Below are 19576 nucleotides of genomic sequence, written 5' to 3' on the forward strand. Positions count from 1 at the left end.
CTCCTCTTCTCCAATCGTCGCATAGAGTCCGTTCTGACAGACACACCAGGGGCGGCGCAGAGGCCGTACTTGAATTTGCAGGCACAGATGCCTCACAAGCATTTGACGAGATTCAACACAGCCGTGATGCGCTCGATATACTCGACACTTTATGTGTTGGCGAGCTTGAAAGCGACTCCAGAAAGGTAGGGCAGGCCCTTCTCCTGCTACGCAGGGTGAACCAGCACTCCCATCAAATACTAACACCACTCAGGTCAACAACGGATCAAATCAACATTTATCTCAGAGTCAAGCGGGCAAGGGCGGGTTGACTGGGCTCGGAACTGCTGGAACCGTCACGCTGTGGCTTCTCTTTTGCCTGGCCGTCTATTATGTAGTATCCACATATCCATCCGCTTAACTACAACACGTTAAAGTAGCTAGACGTCCATATTTCAAGACTCTGGTCCGTCAGCAACCATATTGCCTAGATAGCTACGTAACTAGTGTTGACTGTCAAATACTGCATAGATCCATGCGGGAAGAGACCCTTTGTCGGAACCGACATGAACCCAAGGGAGTAAAGCTGGACTGTGCTGACGGCCAAAACATGTGACTCTGTAATCGCGCCATGTATCTCTTGCAGCGTCTCGCTCGTATCACCAAACATCCTCCTAGACACTTCTTAGCCATGCAAATAGAAAGATGACGGGGGGGTTTCTTACATGATAGAAACGAGACTGCTTCATGTCCCTCAGTCTGTCTTCGGCTTCATCTTCCGAGATCCCCTCTCCCTTGATAAGAATGTCGCGGAGGGTGGAATACACACCCTTGCCCATGCGTACATCGCCACAGACGTATACGGCCCCGTTGTTGCGAATAACGCGAGTCACCTCCTCCCATTTTTCCATCAGGATGTCTTGGACATAGACCTTTTTCTCTGTCTGTCGAGAAAAAGCTACGTGCATTTGGAACTTGTCGCCAAGTTCATCCCGGTATGCCTGCGTAGATCTCCTGTCAGTTAGGTCTATCAAACCACGTCGACGTCTTTGAGCATTGTCCCGATACTTACTGACCACTCTTCCTTGTATAAAAAGTCCTCATCTGCTCTGCGACAGCCATAAAATAGCGTGAGAGTTCCGATTTCCTGGCCCTGTCGTTTCTGCTCTACCCTTTCTCTGATGAATCCACGGAACGGTGCGACGCCTGTGCCGGGGCCAATCATCAACACGGGAACAGACAGGTCTTCTGGAAGCCTAAAGCTCGAGGTTCGAACGAAAACCGGCAGACTTGGGGGACCATCGCCCTCGGCTTTGGGGGGCAACAGGTTGGCCCCAACGGGCTGGGACTCTCTGGTACGGGTAGAGTCTAGGATAAAGTTGGATGCCACGCCGAGGAAACGACGTGAGGTTCCAGGAACGGGAAGTGACTGCGCCGATACCGTGATAGTGGGTCTTTGCCTCTCTGCGGTGGCGGAAGAGGATATTGAGTAGAACCTGGGTTGAAGCTTGGGCACGCACTCGAGCAGGACTGCAAGTGGTACCGTCACAGCTTCACCGCCAGGGAAGAGATGCTCCAGGAGCAAAGCCGTGTTGAAGTACTTGCCTTCTGTCAGTTTCAAGAACTGGCTCTTGTCTGCTCCAAGTTGCTTGAGAGCAGTGCGTTGGGCCTCATCAGCCACAAAGTCGACCATGACAGAAAGCGACTGACGAGAGACGGGTCCGCATATGTCGAGATGGTAAAGAGCAAGATCCTCCACAAAAGTGGTAGACGGAAATGGTGTTTGTGATGAGAAGTCGCCCTCTCTTCTGTGGATCGAGATGGCCGTCTTGCGCTTTTCCCACAGTCCAAACTTCTGCAGGAAGCGCTCGACTTCGGCCTGCGGATTTGTAGGCCAGACCCCAAGGTGATCCCCCGTCTCGTAGCAGAGGCCAGAACCTGAAAGGTCAAGCTCGACGTGGACACAGTCTCTGTCATAGGTAGATACGAGACTGCGCGAGGAGCGAATGGGAACAGGAGTGGCTCCAAGCGGGTGCTGGCCGTGGTGCTTGGACAAAGTGGAGGGCTTGTCCGTCCTGTCGTCTTGAGTCTGTACCTCCGAGACCTCGTATGAAGGCTCAAAGATGGTAACGCGCTCCTCCAACGACATTTCCTTTACGGCATGTGACCACATGTCTTCCTTCCACTGAAGAAACGTTTCCTCTGGCGTCTCCTTGCTGTCATCGCTTTCACCCAGAGGTCCCAGCCGCTGGGCACCGCTGACAAGCAGTCGGTCGTTGACTTGTCGCATCACCTTGTTGTAGTGGGTATAGGTGCTGTTGCCAAGTCCAAATGCCCCAAATTTGAGGTCTCCGAGTCCGTTGCCTCCAAGCTCATCGAGCCACGACGACTCGTCAGTCAAGAGGCTGTAGAACTGGCATGCGTCGTCCGTAGGCTCGCCGTCGCCATAGGAAGCCATTACCAGCAAGACTAGCGTGTTCGCTGAGATGTCGGACATGTTGTTAAAGTCATAGTCGTCGAAAGGAGCGACAAGACATCCCAGGCCGAACCTCGCGTGCGCCTCTCGGGCTAACCTTTCAGCGATGGTCTGGGCAGTCCCTGACTGCGTGCCAAAAACAACAAGACATTCGACCTTGTCTTGGTCAATCTTTCTCGCGATGCAGCGGTCGTTAGTCGAGATGGTGCCGCCCCGGGCTGTCGGCCGACTTTGTACGGTCGAGATCCATCCCAACAGACGGGCTAGGACGACTTGCCACAGCTGCAGCAAAAGAGATGCGATGGCCGCAGTCATGGTCAGCCGGTTGGATAGTTCGATCTCGTCCCTCTTCACCCGTTACTGCTTCACACGTGAATTAGACTGTACGCTTCGAGATCAAGTCGCTCGTCAGGTACTCACTCCCAGGTTCCGTGCCATTTGTTTGCCTTTTTCCATCCAACACATTGAGACGGACAACAAAGATCTTATTGACCATTTTGGGTATTCAATAACCGGTAACCAGTCTGTTTGTCCGACTCTACATCAAAGACTACTGTGTAGTTAGGTCCCCGCCGATGAAGACTAGGCGATGCACAGTGTGGGGCTCTCCGGAAGTTGTCCCGGAGGTGCAACTTCGGCACGGGGCAATGTTCGGATGGTTTGAAAAGACACCGACCGCATAGCCGACGACGTCTCTTCGATCAGCCCTGAACTATCCCATGCTATTCGCGCTACTAATAACAGCTAGGGACCCCTCGAGGATAGATCTTAGTCCTGCAAGGATACCGTTACCCGAACTCGTCTTTTACAATGGCTCCCAAATTCTTTGTTCTTGCTCGGGTTGTCAGCAGAGATGGAGCTCTTGAATTTGTGAGTGTGACCCCTTGTCATTTCTCTCGTCGAAAGACACGCCGCTAATCTTGAGCCCTATTCCACAGTGGAGAGAAAGGCTTGTCCACCTTTGCGAGGTTTCCAAGACAGAACCCTACGGCGATTCATACTACTGGGGTTACGATTTGGACGGCGCCAAAGACACACTCTGGGGATTGGAAGGGTACACTCACCCCATCGGCTTCTTCATAGACCATGTGTCATCAGACATTTTCAAGCGCGAGATGGAGCTTGTCGATAGGGACAGACTGCTCAGAACTGTGCAGGGGCTCGGGAGTTCAGATTATGACCTCCATCATTACGACCAGTACGGTGGGTACCTGAAGCGGGAGGATGACCCCGATGCCGACTCGAAGACCAGCGTCGTGGTGGCAATTCACTACTGGGCCGGTCAAGAGAGTCGGCGAGTAGAGGTTCTGGACCGTCTGGTCAATTTCTCAACACAAGCTCGCCAGGCCCCCGTCAGGCTGCAGAGCACGCTGGTCTTGAAAGAATGCAGGGACACGACCCTGAGCACACTGTGGTTGCGGTGAGTTGCCTAGGCATATCATTGATCAACCTTTCTTCCAGCGCTGACACCACTCAGCTTTGATTCATTGCAAGCTTGGGAGGACTTACAAAATTCAGAGGAATACAAGTCACTTGCTGCGGACATGGAGCCCTTGACGAGATCTACACAAGTCCACCGTTCGCAGATATTTAATGGACACCTTGGGTTAAAGGATAAGGGTGTGGTCGCCGAGGCATAGACGGCTTTGCTTGATCCAGTAATTGTTGGTATAACGCTACTTGTTCAGTTGTGCTGCTCTTCTTCCTCCAGTTGAGATGCAAAATACGACCAAGGTTTTGTTGAAAGAAATTCATGCACAAGACAATGCCTTTAGAGTGCAACTTCCCTTCATTTGAGACATAAAAGAGAGGAAGAGGTAGTCCACTTAGAGGTATTCCATAAAATAAAGTAGGTTTGATAACTACCTAGAAGCGTATCCTCAAAATTATCACGTCATTTTGATTTTATTATTACGATGAGGGAAAGTGGAGGCATTCATTAACTACTGCTAGTGCTACCTTGATTCCCAATCCTACTCATCGCCATAGCTTCTCCTTAGTGCTCTCCGTAATCAGCGGGCCAGTTGTATCATGAACTTCCCTACTGATCCGAGTAACATCGGATTCCAGGGAGTCCCATTAGTGCTTGGCAGCAACAAGCCTACATCTACTTGCTAACAGTCTCAATCCTCAGCTCATGGCCGCTCTCATTTAGGTCCTTCTCATGCTCAACGCCCACTGCAGGGGCAAGAGTCGCAACTGGCTCACCAAATTGGGCATTGATCTCTTCCAGTGAGAGCTTTGCAGTCTGTAGCGCCGTATCTGTCAGTCTTGGTCTCCCCTCGAAGGAGATTGCTCTAAGTGTTGGTGGAGTGAAACTTACCTCGGGGCATACAAATATCATGACGATGGAAGAAGCGCAGCAAACAGAAACCATGACAAAGTAGTATTTCCAGCCAATGTTCTCCATCGCTAGAGTTGCCGGGCTGGTGTATGCAATAGCGCAGGAGAAGAAGGTGACAATCCCGAGGGTGTTACCGTAGCTTCGAAGGTGGGTGGGCCATATTTCAGAAATGTAGATGTAGGCTGCGCAATCTACGGTGCATCCGTACACAAAAATGAAGAAAAAGTAAAAGGCAACGGCCGCATTGGTCCCAGCAGTATTATCGGAGCCAAGGTAGTACTTCTGGAGTACGGCCTCAACTACAAGCATGGCGCTGCAGAGAAAGCCGCCCCCAACTACGCCATATGTGTTAGCCATAACGAGCCTACGAGCGTGGCTTTTGTCCGAGATGACATGTTCGACTTACCCAGAAGCTTGACTCTCCCCACCCGGTCCACAAGAAGCGCGTTGACATAGCATCCGAGTAAGGCACAAACGGTCCAGACGATGGACAGTCCGAGCTGCAAGGTAGGCCCGTAGCCGAGTTTTCCAAATAGAACAGGAGTCAGGTTGGCGATTACTAGAATGCCAGTGGACTGCCCCATTACCCAAGTCAGGATGGAGCAGATGGCACGATGGCGTAGTGCCGGGGTTCGGAAGATGTGCACGTATCCCACAGGCAGGGACTTTTCAGCCTCAATCTCAGCCTTTATCTGAGCCAACTCGGTGGCAGCTGTCTCGTTGTCGACACCATCTTTGTGCTTGTGGAGACTCTGGATAATCTCCCATGCCTCAGGATACCGGCCCACCTCACAGAGCCACCGTGGAGACTCTGGCAGTACCATCAACGAGCCCAAGAGTAAAAGGCCGAAGAAGGTGAGAAGGATGAACTGCAGTCGCCACTGGTACGGTGTATCCACGTAGTTGAATGCTAGAGCCATAATGGATGAAAAGATGTAGGCGTAGACAATCGAGATGGCGTGGTTGCCGACCAGCAGTCCTCGAACATGAGGAGGAGAGATCTCGCTCATGTAGACGGGACAGTTGGTGATGACAATTCCGGCCCCGACACCGCAGATGAACCGGCCCACGATGAACATGGCGATGTGGACGCTGCCAGCCTGTAGTGCGCCGGCCAAGATTGTGAGAACTGCTGCAGAACCAGTGGCGATGCGCCGCCCGAATCGGTTCGAGATGGGGGCTTGAATAACGGATCCTATAAGCCCTCCACCCAGAAAGCTGTTTCAGACCGATTTGTTAGCCAATGCAAGTTGTTACCCAGGCTCTTCCCAAACGTACACTCCAAGAATGCCTCCTATGACAGAATCGGCATTTCCGTCACTGAGAAACTTGTTGACAAAGGATTGTTGCACAAGGCTTCCGGCAATGGCATTGTTGGCGTATCCAAACACAAAACTTCCCATGCCCGCTACCAGGATGGTCTGGTTTTCAGATTAGCCGGCGACACCGAGTTGATGCCTGACTACCTGTTAGGAAACGAGAGACGAACATAGATATTCCCAGCCGTGACTTTGGGGTTGGTCGACATAATGAAAGAGTGGGCGTCTGCCTGTGTCTTTTTCTACTCAGTTCACTATAGCGTAAAGGAGGAGTCGAGAGTGTCGAGATTGGCATGAACACGACGAAGTAGGCCCTGTCTTATACGATGCAAGCTATTCACTTCAACAAGAGATTTAAAATGAGTTTCAAAGAAGGGCAGGGTGCTATAATGTCCCGAAATCGAGCCGTTAGTTAGTTAGGTAGTCTGCTGCCAATTGCTAAAGGGTGAGGCTGAACGGGTAGTAACATAAAGATTGAACCGGTTTAGCCTTCTGACTCCAGATGTTTTCGGGCCAATCTATCGCCAATTGTAGCTGAGTCTAGATAAACTCCCTGGCTGTTATAATTACAAAAAGCCTCATGTGCTCTCTTTTCACTGCGAGTCGACTCTTTAGTTCACAATTGGGTCGTGTTTTCTTGCACGGAAACCACCATTTCTAAATTCTGCTCTATAGGGTAGCATCCACACATCTGCACAGACCATGGGTTGTCTGTCAGGTTTCCCTCGACCTTCACTCTTTGTACAAGGGGCTCCCAGAAGGACGGAAATCCCCCTCCGTTCACTCACGTCTTCGACCATTGATATGGACACTTTTGTAATTAGGCCGACGTGAAATTAGACCGATGAGGGGAAGACAGACGGACCACATCCACCAGGCTTAGGAGGAGCCAATGGTGTGGCCTGTTCTTTTCCCCAACTTTCGCCAAGGGCAAGTTGGCGTCGAGACAGGGTTCCCCGCCTTGAAGCCTGATCCCAGTAGTCTGGGGAAGCCCTTGGCAACCAATCAGCATGCTTTTTCCTCAAGCCACAGTTCGCTTGCCAGGGAGTCTTCTTTCTTTTCCCTGTGATCCCATTGGCCTAGGTCCAGCCGAGGGCGCGCTTGCCCACCGAGAGTCGATCTTCAACCTCGAGGCCTGGGACTCGGACTCTCTTCATCCTCTTTCCTACCGACACACTCGTCCAATCTCTGACAGCGAGGCCTCAAACTCGGAGCAATGAGCGAACACGCAGAAAGACGATGGTCCTCAGACCAAGGGGCCCACAAAGACATCTCCGAGCTCGCCTGCAACCTGTGCAAGAGGCAAGTAAAACTCCTGAGCTGTCTTTGAGATGGCACAATGCTAACTCGACTGACTCTATGTAGACGCAAGACGAAATGGTAAGAGAAGTGATGGACGAGTAGCCGTGAACGAGCCTTTGGAACAATTCGCTGATGACTGGGCAAAGCGACCGCGTTATGCCCTCCTGTGGCCCCTGTGATAGGACGTCACAGTCTTGCGCCTATCCGTCCAAGCGAATGAAACCTGGGCCAAAGCTTGGTAAGTCCCTGTGAGAGTTATCCTGTCTGGGATTTCTGTCCAGGTTGTTGGGTCTGGCAAACCAGCTGCTGACGGGCTCTATCCTCACCCCCCAGGCTCACGACTCCGGGAACGCAGGCGACCTCGCAACAGGTCACACCATGGACAGAGCAGCTCGAAAAGCGAAGGACACAAGGGTGGCAGCGGCGAAAATGTGCCCAAAGACGCAATGTCCATGTCGCAGGTCCCTTCAGACCGTGACACGCTCCAAGGTCACGTGCCCATTCCACCGCCTGGACATGAGGCTCGCCCGAGCATCACCAGCCTCATCGATCTTGCCTCCTACCCCCCTTCGCCCATCTCGACGGTTTTTGACGATGCATCTACGGATGTGTCGGACTCTTCAGACCAGGCTGCCGCAAATTTCGTCCGCGCCATCAGCCTCTCCTCTCTCATCCATCCTACCCATGAATCGCGTCAAGAGCCCCCATCGCAGCAGTCGGTGGCTGCAGCTTCGTCTGACGGCTTCTTCATCAACCTTGTTGGAGCCCAGAGGCTGATAGACCAGGCCTGCGACGCGCTGAATATCTCAGTCGATAACCTTCAGACACTGTACGTCGGCGACTCGCTCGCTGTGCAATGTCCGTGATGCACAAGCTGACGCGTAACCTAGGACCGACCTGTATCTCGACAACATGACGGCCTTTTCCTTGTTTCATCGCCCGACTTTCGGGGCAAAGATACAGACCATCACGTCTCTTTCCACCCTGGTAGCCCTGCTCGCTTCCATGTTCTCCGTGTCGATCAAGTTCTTTCCAGCGTGCTCAGAGGCGGGCGGTCCTGATGCTGGTAGCTTGCCATCGTCGGATCAGTTCCACAAGATAGCCACAAAAGCACTTGATGATTCCCTTAGAGAGACGGACGATGAAGTTCCTTCCCTTTCTGTCCTACAAGCCATGGTTCTTTGTACTTTCAATGAGTTGATTCGAGGTGTCCGGGGCAAGGGGTGGCGACTGCTGGGCTCCTGCGTCCGGGTTGCCTACGAGCAACATCTTAACCTCGTCGACTACGGCGCGCCGATCCTACCCCCGCGCGATGAGGACGGTATCCGACGATGGGTTGGCAAGGAGGAGGAACGACGCTGCTGGTGGGCTATCTGGGAGATGGACGTCTTTGCCTCGACGATAAAGAGGTGTCCCTTGGCCATTGACTGGTCAGTGAACGAAATCTATCTCCCGATACCCGATCGTGATTGGTTCAACGGTCAATACCGCCAGAGCAGCTTCCTCCACCCGCAGCCGGGCGAAAGATGGAAGAGGCTGAAGAAGTGTGACAACGACAGCCCGACTGCATGGTTCATCGTTCTCAATTCGATAATGCGGGATGGCCAGGCCTTGGCGAGAGGCAGTCTGCAGGGCATTCGATCTGATTGGAGAGGGAAAGATGAGACGACTGATCTCCAGCAGTACTTCAAGAACGTCTTTTGCAAGAAGTCCCCTATCGCCGGTGACCAGCAATTATACTTTCTCAGCCAGGCCTTGCAGCAGACCGTCTCTGCCCTGCCGACAAAGCTCGCCTATCAAGGGGAGAGGCTATTCTCCCACGCTCAGAGCGCGCAGGTACCGCCGAACTCGGGGTCGTCGGCTGCCCAGGCGACGCTAGTGGACGTGGCACGCTATTCTCTCTTCCTCATGACACAGTTGGCACGCTTTCAGATTTTCCACCATCAAGCATTCGGCGAGATCGCATCGGGCACACTGTTTACAGAGATTGCCCCTGATCCACCCTTTGGTTGGACGTCAACCCCTCAGCCCCCTGCGGGCGCCATGTCAAACTGCGAAGGCCTACGAAACTGCCTCGAGGCTGCAGACAACATACAGTTTGTCTTGCAAAATGCCCCCGAGTGGCATGTCAAGTGGCTGAACCCCTTCCTGGCTAGTACTGTGTGGTTGGCTGCGTCGCTGCAGATCCTCCGCAAGGTGTATGGACTTGGCACGGAAGCGGAGACTGAGTCGAAGCTCGCCCTCCTCCGACTCACCTGTCAGCGCTACTCACTATTCTGGGGCACACCTCTCACGCTGTTACGCAACGTGGACTCGCTAGAGAAGCTTCTGCGACACAAGAGAAGGCTTCTGGCAGAGTTGGAGGTTCGTTCTGCAGCGAAGCAGCGAGGCGCCAGACTGAGGTCAGCAGGGGCTGCACCCAGTCCAGCCCTCGCAGACATGAAAGACAGCCTCGAAGGGAGATTGACTGAAAGCCTTGACGGTATGGATCCGCTCGCACCCGCCGACTTCATGCCCGAACTCTTCGATCCGTCAGCCTTCATTCCGGACCTCGAAGGCTTTGCACCAGGCGCAAGGACCCAGACTGCCTCAGGCTCCCCCATGACAACTAACTGGATTGGTATGCTATCGGAGCGAGGCCAACTAGATGACATCTCTTTTGATTCCTACGCCGACCTCTTCTTCCCTCTTGCTCCACCCCAGGAAGCTGACCAGTCACCGTGAACTGGCAGCATCGCTGTGCCAAGAGGTTAGGCACATGACGAGCTGTCATACTCAAGGATATGGCTCTTTAAATTCGCTGTCCGGGTGTTTATTGTGTCAATGCCACAGCCATGAGTGCCGGAAACATTCGCACTTGAATTCAGAAGCTATCAAAGTATCAATCGACATGTACATGCTGCCCCAGCAGGAAATGAACGTCTGCTTGTCCGCACAGCTATCTGAACCTATTCGGTCCTTGCTCTACCCTGGAAGTCATCGCTACGCCAGCTTGGTCGCCTTGACTGGGTCGAGCGAGGCTGTAAAGTCGGCTTGCTTGGTTTTCATATCGGTGGGGAAGCTCAGATGCTCATGAATCCACTTCCACTCGCCTTGGCTATTCTTCCTCGCGATTCCGGTCCTCCTGAAAGCAGTGTCGAACGGCACCCCGCCGGCAGTGCCCCAGGTGTGTTGAATCATGGTGGAGAAGGCATACTCCTTGGACAGAGCAGTGACTTCAAAGTCCTTGTACTCCATGTGCCCGTCGTTCCAGTATGGGAAGATGGACTCAAAGTGCTCCTTGAAGCTGCCTCGGATGGTGTTGCCAAACATGTCATAGCTAAGCATGTCTTCAAAGTCATAGAAGCGGCGTGCTCCGTTCATGCCGTTGGCAAAGTCCTGGCGCGACTCATGGTTCCAGTAGTGAAGCCAGCCACGGTAGAGCTGGTCAGTCACCTCCTGCTCTTCCTTGGTAAGGCTTGGATTGTGGTACTGCGGCTCAAGGTCAACATGAGCATAGTACCAGGCGATATGAAGGCATACCTTGGTCGGTGGCATATGTAAGAAAGTCAACGCCTTGCTCGCATCACTGTACGCGGCCTGAGCGGCAGGAAAGTCAGACAGAGCACGATCTTTTCCGGCGAAAACAGATACTCACATCATCTTTGACAAAACCGTTCTTATCCATATTTGTTGGTTGGCACAATGAGTTTTCCTTTGTCTGAGAAAGGAGAAGGAATTGAGGGAAATGGTGTTGTTCTGCACACCATCGACTGCCGGCCAGCTGCCTATTAAAACCATGGCGCGCTCTACCATTCACCAGATCAAGCAAGGCGCGAGGCCCGGGGCAATGACTGTTCGTTCACGCTGAAGCAATTGAGCCGAAGAGTCGCCTGTGAGAGCAGGCAACTTGATGCTGGACAATGCAGGGTTGCATCGCCCGACTTGCTCACCTGGCTCGGTGGAATCTGGGCATTGAACCGATCGTGAGAGTTGGCCCGACGGATGGGACAAGATTACTCCGCAGCACGCCCAAGGTACGAAGAGGTAGAGCTTGCTGGCCAAACCCTTGCACGAGGACTCGACTTGCAAGTCTATCGAGGCCGTCAAGCCATCTTACACAGCAGGCAGCTGGCTTGACTACCATTGCCCCCTGAAAAGATGGGCGCATGTGTCTGTCGTATCTATAAAGGAAGCAGCCTCCCTTGCGAGCCTTGGTTCCGACGAGCCAGCGGTCGCAGCCATTCTTGATATAGCAGACAAACAACAACTCAAACAAACAACAGCATCTGAAAGAACAACAACAACAACAGCCATCCCAAACCAAGGCATAAACTCCACCGTCAGTCATGGGTTCCGTCTCCACCCCCGAGTACGATGCCATCATCGTAGGCAGCGGCTTTGGAGGATGCTATGTCCTTCGCAGACTGAGAGAGGCCGGTCTCAAGTGCCTCGCCATCGACGACGCCGGTGATCTCGGAGGCGTCTGGTACTGGAACGCCTACCGAGGTGCCCGTGTAGACACCCCGGTGCCCCTCTACGAGTTCTCGGATCAGCAGTTGTGGCAGGACTGGACGTGGTCGGAGAAGTACCCAGGCCGCGATGAGCTGCGAAGATACTTTGACCACGTCGAATCCAAGCTGCACCTGAAGAAGGATATCCTCTTCAACACACGCGTGGTTTCCGCTGAGTTCAACCAGTCTGATAACATCTGGAACGTTGCCGACAACACGGGTGCCAACCGTACAGCGCGCCACTTCATCCTTTGCACTGGATTCGCTGCCAAGCCGTACATCCCCGACTTTTCGGGTCTCGACAGCTTCGCTGGCATCTCTTGCCACACATCCAAGTGGCCGCAAGAAGGCATCGACTTCAAGGGCAAGCGAGTGGGCATAGTTGGTAACGGTTCCAGCGGCCTTCAGGTCATCCAAGATGTCGCCCCGGAGGTGGCTCACATGACCGTCTTCCAGCGAAGCCCGACCTACGCCCTACCTATGCGCCAGACGCCTCTTCAAGACAAGGACCAAATCAAGTCACAGTACGCCGAGATCTTTGAGCGTCGCGTGTCCAAGTTTGCTGGCCTTGACTCTGAGTTCAGCCCTAAGTCGGCTGTCGAGGTGTCGGACGAGGAGCGGGAGGCCTTCTTTGAAGAGATCTGGACCAAGGGAGGGCTCTCCTTCTGGTTGGGAACTTATCAGGACGTTATCCGTCACCCCATCGCCAACAAATATGCGTACGAGTTCTGGCGCAAGAAGACCCTCCCTCGAATCGAGAAGCTCGAGATTGCTGAGCTTCTGGCCCCTCGGGAGCCCCCCTACTACTTTGGCACCAAGCGCGCGACCCTGGAGCAGAGATATTACGAGGTCTACAACCAGGACAATGTCGACTTGATTAGCACCAAGGCCAACCCCATCGTCAAGGTCGTCCCAGAGGGCGTCATCACAGAGGACGGGAAACTTCACGAACTCGACATCTTGATCCTGGCAACCGGGTTCGACTCTGTCACGGGCGGCCTCCTCTCCATCGACATCAAGGGGGTCGACAACCTGACCCTCAAGGACAAGTGGAAGAACGGCACCTCTACCGAGTTGGGCATGATGACGGCTGGGTTCCCTAACATGATGTTCCTGTACGGGCCTCAGGGTCCAACCTCGTTCTGCAACGGCCCGACCTGCGCCGAAGTCCAGGGCGATTGGATTTGCGAGACTATTCTTCGTCTCCGGCGGGACAAGTGCCAGTTCATCGATGCCACTCGCGAGGCCGAGCAGGAGTGGCGCGATCTCGTCCAGCAGATCGGTGACCAGACGCTGCTGCCCCAGACAAAGTCGGAGTACATGGGTACTAACATCCCCGGCAAGCCTAAAGGTATGTTTGCTTTGCAACTTGTAGCATGTGGTTCACACTTGGACTAACCTTGTGATGCAGAGATGCTCAACTTTCTCGGTGGGCTGGTGGAATACACCAAGCAGATCAATGGTGCTTTTGAGAAGGGCAAGAACTGTTTTGTTGTGTATTAGTTGGCATCGGATTGTAGCAGACGATCTCTTCTCGCTTTTACTTAAACTTGAATGGAATTCTTTTAAAATCACAGTCTCTTCCTTTTTTGCGTAGTTGATTGCGTGTTAAATGACGATCCCAATATCTCAGTCAACTCTCTACTCCCAACAAGAGAGCTTTCTCCCTAAGCCTGATAACTCAATACTCAGACTTGAATCACCATGGTTCAATACTTTGTTATGAATAACCTTTATAAAGCGCTCTGAGAAGCTCTTGATCTCTTAATATTCTTCAAAGCTCTTATTTATTATTGCTACCTACGTATAGCTCACCTACTCGTCACTCACAACCAAGCCTTTCTAGCTAAAACTCTCACTGACTTTGACCAGGCTTCACGACTAAAGTGTATTCAGCATGCTAGATATCCTCCATCCACGTTCCAATGCGCTGTAAAGCCCCCAGATTTAGCTTGGTTCTGACACGGATGGTTAATGGAGCACTCACCTCCTGTCACATAGGAAGCCTCATCACTTAAAAGGAAGCACAGAACGTTTGCAACTTCCTCGGCCGTGCCCATCCTTCCAAGCAGGGTATCTTTGGAGATGCTCACCGAGTCGAACAGGCCTGCTGATTCGCCATCTCGGAAGATCTTTGTGTCGATCGGTCCCCTGAAACTTTCTGTCAGCAGAAGCCGCTGGCGGGCTGAGACGACTCACGGGAGAAGAGAGTTGACCCGAATCCCTTGCTTGGCGTACTCGCCTGCCGCTGACTCTGAAAGTCCGATGACGGCAAACTTGCTGCTTGAATATGCGGCGTTGTGTGGCAAACCGCGCCTACCAGACGTGCTTGCGACGTTGACAATTGAGCCTCCAGGTCGGTTGAGCAGGGGCAGCTGAGCCCGCATGCAGTGAAGGACGCCGTTGAGGTTGACGCTCAGGATCTTATCCCAGTCAATTTGGTCCTATGACAGTTAGAACAAACACCGAGGGGGCATAAGCCTGGAGCACTCACAATCGTCTCAACGGTTTGCTCCCCCGTTCCGCCAGCCACTCCAGCCACATTGGCAGCGCCATCGAGTCTGCCAAAGTTGCGATGAGTTGCAAGGACCCATTCCTCTACGTCTGCTCGGATGCTGACGTTGAGTTTAGTGACGGTCGTGTTTTGCAGCCCCAGTCGCTTGCCTGCTCAAGTCAGGTTCCCATCTATGCCATGATGCTGATCAACTTACACTCTTGGGCGGTAGACTCGAGACCGCGAATGTCCAAATCGCTGAGAGCAAGGCCCGAAACTCGCTTCGAGGCCAGCCGAAGGGCTGTCGCACGACCTATCCCCTACAAAAATACAATTAGCCGCCGTGCTAGCCAAGGTGCACGGCGAGAACCATGAGGGTCAGCTCACCGATGCGGCTCCGGAGATGCAGTAAACTTTGCCCTCGAACATGGCTCAAATTCGATCAAGATTTCTAGGGGGAGACTCAAGTTCGATTTCAATCGTGATTCATTCTGCTGTACGATATCAGCAACACCTTTTCAAGTCGCTTTTGGTTCCATCGGCATGTCGCCGGGTCGGCTGCCCGATAAAACGGCCCCACTGCGGGGCCCCGGACGGACCAACGTCGGCCTGATCTCGCGCTGATGTGAAAGGGCGCGGCACTTGGCGAGAACCACTAACCGGCCGGTGAGAGGAACTGCTGCTAAGCCCTTGATGATGATGTTCAGATATATCCCTGGGCTTAATCTTGGGCGGTGGTGTCTAGGCAACCCTTGGCGAGACTTGGTGAAGTGACGAGAAACCTTGAAGCGAATTTCATCTTGTCGTATCATTTAGCTCTTACGCCATGAAGGGAAAGCTGCACGGAAAAGTGGCTGTCGTCACAGGGGCGTCGTCTGGAAGTAAGCTTGTGCCCGCGAGGGAGACTATTCCAATCGTCCAGGCAGATCAGAACTAACCTTGCTGCCAGTGGGACGCGCGATTGCGATAGCCCTCGCCGGCGAAGGTGCCAAGGTTGCTCTTTGTGACTTGCAAGAAAAGGCCAATGCCCAGGGTTATGAAGCAGACGTAGACAAGACCACGGGCGATATCATTGCGGCCCGAGGCGGCGACTCTATCTTTTTACAGACGGATATTGCGAGCTCGACGGCCGTGCAGGAGACCTTCAGCCGAGCCCTTGAGGCAAGTTTTACCATCTCCTATTACTGAAGTACACCAGCTAACGGAGATGGAGCAGAGGTTTGGGAGGATCGACATACTTATCAACTGCGCAGGCTACTGGGCACCGTTCTGCTCATTTGCGGACGAGTCGGAGGAGCTCTGGGCCAAGATGGCGGCGGTCAATACGCTCGGCACAGCCAGGATGAGCCGCAGCGCCATCAGACAGTTCCTGAAGCAAGAGCTTGACGAGAAATGGGGCAGCCGGGGACGCATCGTCAACATCTCATCGTGTGCCTCGGTGACTGGCTTCCCTGGCGAGGTGGCATACTCTGCCACCAAGGCCTCGGTCGACCACATGACACGAGCGGGAGCACTAGATCACGCCAAGGACAGCATCAACATAAACTGCGTCGCGCCAGGTGTTGTTGCCACGGGCATGGCGCGCGGGAATCTCGAGAATAGCTCCATCCACCAGACCATGGTCAAGGCGACGCCCTGGCCCCGTCTCGGGACGGTGGATGACATCGCGGCGGCTGTTCTCTTTCTGTGTCTGCCTCAGTCGCAGTGGATTACTGGACAGGTTCTTCCTGTGGATGGGGGCATGACCATTGGTGTCTCGGCGTGAGAGGGAAAAGTGTAGAGATAGTCAGATAGTTGTCAACACGGCATGCTGCTCGTAGAGAGCCATACAGCAAAAGGATCTAGTAACTACCCATCCATGTATCCATATCGGGCCCAAGTGAATCGTGGTGGATGTTCTGTCCTGCTCAGTAAACGCGTTCTTTGTTCTCTGTGGCTGATGTATTCGTTCGGGGACGCTAGGGTGGACAATGTTCCACTTCACCTGATCTTACAGCCAACTCTCCGCCCGAGTCTGTCTGTGATCGGAGGGATTTGGCCCTCTCTTCGGCGAAAATCTGTCGGGGTGATTCTGCCCGAGCTGCATCCTCCCAATCAACCTCGACCCGCCCACATATCAGGTACAAAAAGTCCAGGTGGACAGTCTTGACGAAGAATCGAGCCAGCCCCAAGCCGTATCTCGCCGTCAATCTCATTCATACTGTTTAGAAGGTTACAAATAATGGCGCCCAAGTGGACACACCTCATCCGCTTCATCGCTGTCGAAGATGGCTTGATTCATCGCGGCCAGCTTTGCGACACATCCATCGACGTCGGCCTTGCTTGCAAGGAGAAGAAGAGCGTACAAGCGAAACTGATAAATGGATCCGCCTTTGATGGCAGCGTGACAAGCCAAGTCATGGCGGTAGATCAGGTACGTCTGCCATGCCTGTTCTACGACCAGGCGTCCCTAACCTACTCTTCCGCAGCTCCTTAGTCCCCTCGACGTCTCCGAGGTACCACTGATCCGATGTATGGGGCTCAACTACCACGACCACGCCAAAGAAGCCAACATGCCCGTACCCACTCACCCTGTCCTTTTCATCAAGCCTAGGACGGCACTCAGCGGGCCTCATCCTCGCAAGATCTACATTCCCAAGTTTGTGCAGGATGAAACCACCGACTACGAAGCGGAGCTCACGGTGGTGATTGCCAAGGATGGAAAAGACATACCTGAAGCCGAGGCCATGGACTACGTCCTGGGCTACACCTGCGGTAACGACGTGAGCGCCCGGACGGAGCAGTTCCGTAACAGCCAATGGTCCTTCTCCAAGGGTAAATGAATGAAGCAGCGCTTTACAGCGAAGACACACGGCTGACTATCAACGTGCTCCCAGGACTGGATCATTCAGCGCCCATCGGCCCCGTCCTGGTATCTCCGTCCGTGATCCAAGATCCTCAGGCCCTCGGCATTCGAGCCACCTTGAATGGTTCAACGGTGCAGGACTCTCACACGAGGGAAATGATCTTCTCAGTCGCGAAGACGATTGCGTTCCTATCCCAGGGAACCACACTTGAGCGCGGCACCGTCATCATGATGGGCACTCCGCCCGGTAAGCAGTGCACGGGAGCCCTTCACTTGAAGCTGCTAACACGACCAAGGTATTGGAATTGCCCGAAACCCCAAGATTTGGCTCAAGAGCGGCGATGACATGCGCGTTTCGATTGATGGAATTGGTAGGTGGAGATGAATCCTGATGCGTTGAGTTGCTAACGTGTTATCGCACAGGTACTCTCATCAATGAGGTCTTTTACGAGTAGATGGTGACTTATAACTCACACTAAATTGACCCGCCTTATTCTATAAAGATAAGCTTGCATATTCAGATTTTGCACCGCCCGGCAAGCGGCTGAAGTGGAAAGCCCGACGTGTGTTGTGGCAACAGTTCTCCCTGCATAGGTAGCGAGCGGGAGCGGTGGCATCGGAGGGTAATAAGGATCACAGTGAAAGAATAGATTTTCAGTGCAAAAAAACGCTGAATAACTCGGAGAGCGTCATTACATATTGGTAGAGATGGCGAAAGAGCCAGTGAAGCAGGAAAGGCTGTTGGTGTCAATGATGGTCCTAAATGGGCAGCCAGCCACATCAACAACGAATAAAGTGGTCGACATAAGCACCATGCCTGGGAGAGGAACTATTTTTCTTTACACTAGACTCTCATACTGTACTCGATATGTACCCCCGACACTCTCCGACTTGTCCACTCTGGCTGGGCAATGCGAATTGACTCTCATTGCTTTGTGACCACATCTGCCGACCACTGACGCTCAATCCACGCCGCACCCCATTCAGGTGAGAAATCCTTCCGGTAATCGGGGTCCTGGTCCGGTCAGTACTTCATCTTCAAGGACCAGAGACAACTAACCCCAGACGTGAAGCCCGTCGGGTGTGGCAAGTTCGATATTGGTTTTGGAGTGACAGTTCACTTGGTCTCCATCTACATAGTGTTCGACGATGAAGCCAGACGGATCGTACCTGATCCCCCAGCAAGTCAGCAACAAGCCAACACAAAGACATTCTTCTCACCAGTAGTCAAAGATCTGGCTACCCAGGACGTGCCGCCCAACGCCCCAGCAGTTCTGATAGCCCTGGTCACGCAGGTAGTCGTGCCCGAGCACCTCGACGTCAAAGTCGTGAACCTCGAACGAGGAATGATGGACATGAGACTTGGGACCTTCAAAGATGAAGAAGCTATGATGATCTGTAAAAGTCTCTCCCAGGTCTAGGTGTAAAAATGAGGCAATATGTCGTCCAGTCTCGTCGTGCTGAATCTGCATCACGTCGTGAGCTAGAGTCTGATGCAGTGTGCCGCGGTTTCTTACATCGCTTGGCACAAAGTTGAAGTTTGTGGTGTAAAAGTCAAACGTCTTTTGGAACTGGGTTACACAGAGCCCAAAATGCCCCAGCTTGTGGATGAGCGCCGGTCCTGAACGGGCACCTGTCAGCGGACCTGGCCTGCACTCGTTGCATATATAAGATATTTACCCTTCTCGAATCTCTGGAACTCGTTACCCGCACGGTTCTTCTTGTGAGGCTTGAGAAGGGGGAGGTCAGCTTCAGTTCAGTCAAAGGGGGGAATAAACCGACAAAATTGAAGTCAAGGTACCGGTAATCCTTGATAGGTTCTATAGGCGTCTGGCCATAGACCAGATGCAGAGGCCAGCCATCAATGGGGTCCTTGACTGTCACGCACCGCCCTCCGCCTGGCGCCTCGTCAAGATCGTAAATGTCAGTGGCATCTGGAAAGATCGCGCGAGCCTTTTCGAGGTCCTCGGGAGACTCCACCACCAGAGCGGCCCCTCCAAACTCATTGGCAGAAGACTCCTCCAGGCAGTAGAGGAAGGGTTCACTCCCGTAGCCCCTGTAGTAGATCCTCTTCCCCTCTCTCTTGACCTCTATAAAGCCAAAGGCCGCCAGGAACTTTTCGGCCTTGGCTGAGTCCTTGTGTTTGTAGTACACGTGCCCCAGCCGCAGGACCTTGATCTTGGAATCGTCGGGCTTGGTCATGGTTTTTTGAGAAAACGGTCTTGGAGTGTCTGGTCTGCACGGCAGTAGTAGAGGAACTGTTTGTCCAAAGACAATACCGACCTGACACGGCCGCACCCTCCTTATGAGAAGGAGGCGAGCCG

The 19576-nt window shown here is 53.2% G+C and overlaps 8 protein-coding genes and 2 pseudogenes across 10 annotated transcripts, besides 2 other annotated features; 5 read left to right on the forward strand and 5 right to left on the reverse strand.

Moving 5' to 3' along the window:
* Positions 1–704: 704 nt before the first annotated feature.
* NCS54_01185100 lies at positions 705–2770 on the reverse strand (annotated as a pseudogene). Its single transcript has 2 exons — positions 1052–2770; positions 705–980 (listed from the first exon to the last, which is right to left on the reverse strand).
* Positions 705–2770: a sequence feature.
* Positions 2771–3265: 495 nt separating this feature from the next.
* NCS54_01185200 (Hypothetical protein) lies at positions 3266–4095 on the forward strand (the record flags this gene model as incomplete). The annotated part of the gene is made up of 3 exons (XM_053157111.1): positions 3266–3325; positions 3394–3875; positions 3933–4095. The coding sequence occupies 3 exons, from the start codon at positions 3266–3268 to the stop codon at positions 4093–4095; spliced, it is 705 nt and encodes a 234-aa protein (XP_053013086.1).
* A 467-nt stretch (positions 4096–4562) lies between these two features.
* On the reverse strand, positions 4563–6327 carry NCS54_01185300 (MFS domain-containing protein; the record flags this gene model as incomplete). The annotated part of the gene is made up of 5 exons (XM_053157112.1): positions 4563–4703; positions 4779–5134; positions 5206–6017; positions 6078–6220; positions 6289–6327. 5 exons carry the CDS (start codon positions 6325–6327, stop codon positions 4563–4565), a joined length of 1491 nt encoding a protein of 496 aa, XP_053013087.1.
* Positions 6328–7866: 1539 nt separating this feature from the next.
* On the forward strand, positions 7867–10144 carry NCS54_01185400 (Fungal-trans domain-containing protein; the record flags this gene model as incomplete). Its single annotated transcript, XM_053157113.1, has 2 exons — positions 7867–8249; positions 8311–10144. The coding sequence occupies 2 exons, from the start codon at positions 7867–7869 to the stop codon at positions 10142–10144; spliced, it is 2217 nt and encodes a 738-aa protein (XP_053013088.1).
* Positions 10145–10402: 258 nt separating this feature from the next.
* On the reverse strand, positions 10403–11087 carry NCS54_01185500 (SnoaL-like domain-containing protein; the record flags this gene model as incomplete). The annotated part of the gene is made up of 2 exons (XM_053157114.1): positions 10403–10999; positions 11058–11087. The coding sequence occupies 2 exons, from the start codon at positions 11085–11087 to the stop codon at positions 10403–10405; spliced, it is 627 nt and encodes a 208-aa protein (XP_053013089.1).
* A 661-nt stretch (positions 11088–11748) lies between these two features.
* Positions 11749–13416, forward strand: NCS54_01185600 (Hypothetical protein; the record flags this gene model as incomplete). Its single annotated transcript, XM_053157115.1, has 2 exons — positions 11749–13264; positions 13325–13416. The coding sequence occupies 2 exons, from the start codon at positions 11749–11751 to the stop codon at positions 13414–13416; spliced, it is 1608 nt and encodes a 535-aa protein (XP_053013090.1).
* Positions 13417–13901: 485 nt separating this feature from the next.
* Positions 13902–14836, reverse strand: NCS54_01185700 (annotated as a pseudogene). Its single transcript has 5 exons — positions 14795–14836; positions 14625–14727; positions 14408–14577; positions 14113–14357; positions 13902–14064 (listed from the first exon to the last, which is right to left on the reverse strand).
* Positions 13902–14836: a sequence feature.
* Positions 14837–15233: 397 nt separating this feature from the next.
* NCS54_01185800 (Hypothetical protein) lies at positions 15234–16172 on the forward strand (the record flags this gene model as incomplete). Its single annotated transcript, XM_053157116.1, has 3 exons — positions 15234–15288; positions 15357–15568; positions 15624–16172. 3 exons carry the CDS (start codon positions 15234–15236, stop codon positions 16170–16172), a joined length of 816 nt encoding a protein of 271 aa, XP_053013091.1.
* Positions 16173–16628: 456 nt separating this feature from the next.
* Positions 16629–17707, forward strand: NCS54_01185900 (FAA-hydrolase domain-containing protein; the record flags this gene model as incomplete). Its single annotated transcript, XM_053157117.1, has 5 exons — positions 16629–16820; positions 16876–17221; positions 17284–17499; positions 17549–17623; positions 17676–17707. The coding sequence occupies 5 exons, from the start codon at positions 16629–16631 to the stop codon at positions 17705–17707; spliced, it is 861 nt and encodes a 286-aa protein (XP_053013092.1).
* Positions 17708–18235: 528 nt separating this feature from the next.
* On the reverse strand, positions 18236–19454 carry NCS54_01186000 (VOC domain-containing protein; the record flags this gene model as incomplete). Its single annotated transcript, XM_053157118.1, has 5 exons — positions 18236–18267; positions 18313–18422; positions 18474–18873; positions 18933–18981; positions 19035–19454. 5 exons carry the CDS (start codon positions 19452–19454, stop codon positions 18236–18238), a joined length of 1011 nt encoding a protein of 336 aa, XP_053013093.1.
* Positions 19455–19576: the final 122 nt, after the last annotated feature.

Source organism: Fusarium falciforme, chromosome 9 (genome assembly GCF_026873545.1).
Source record: "Fusarium falciforme chromosome 9, complete sequence".
Taxonomy (NCBI): Eukaryota; Fungi; Ascomycota; class Sordariomycetes; order Hypocreales; family Nectriaceae; genus Fusarium; species Fusarium falciforme.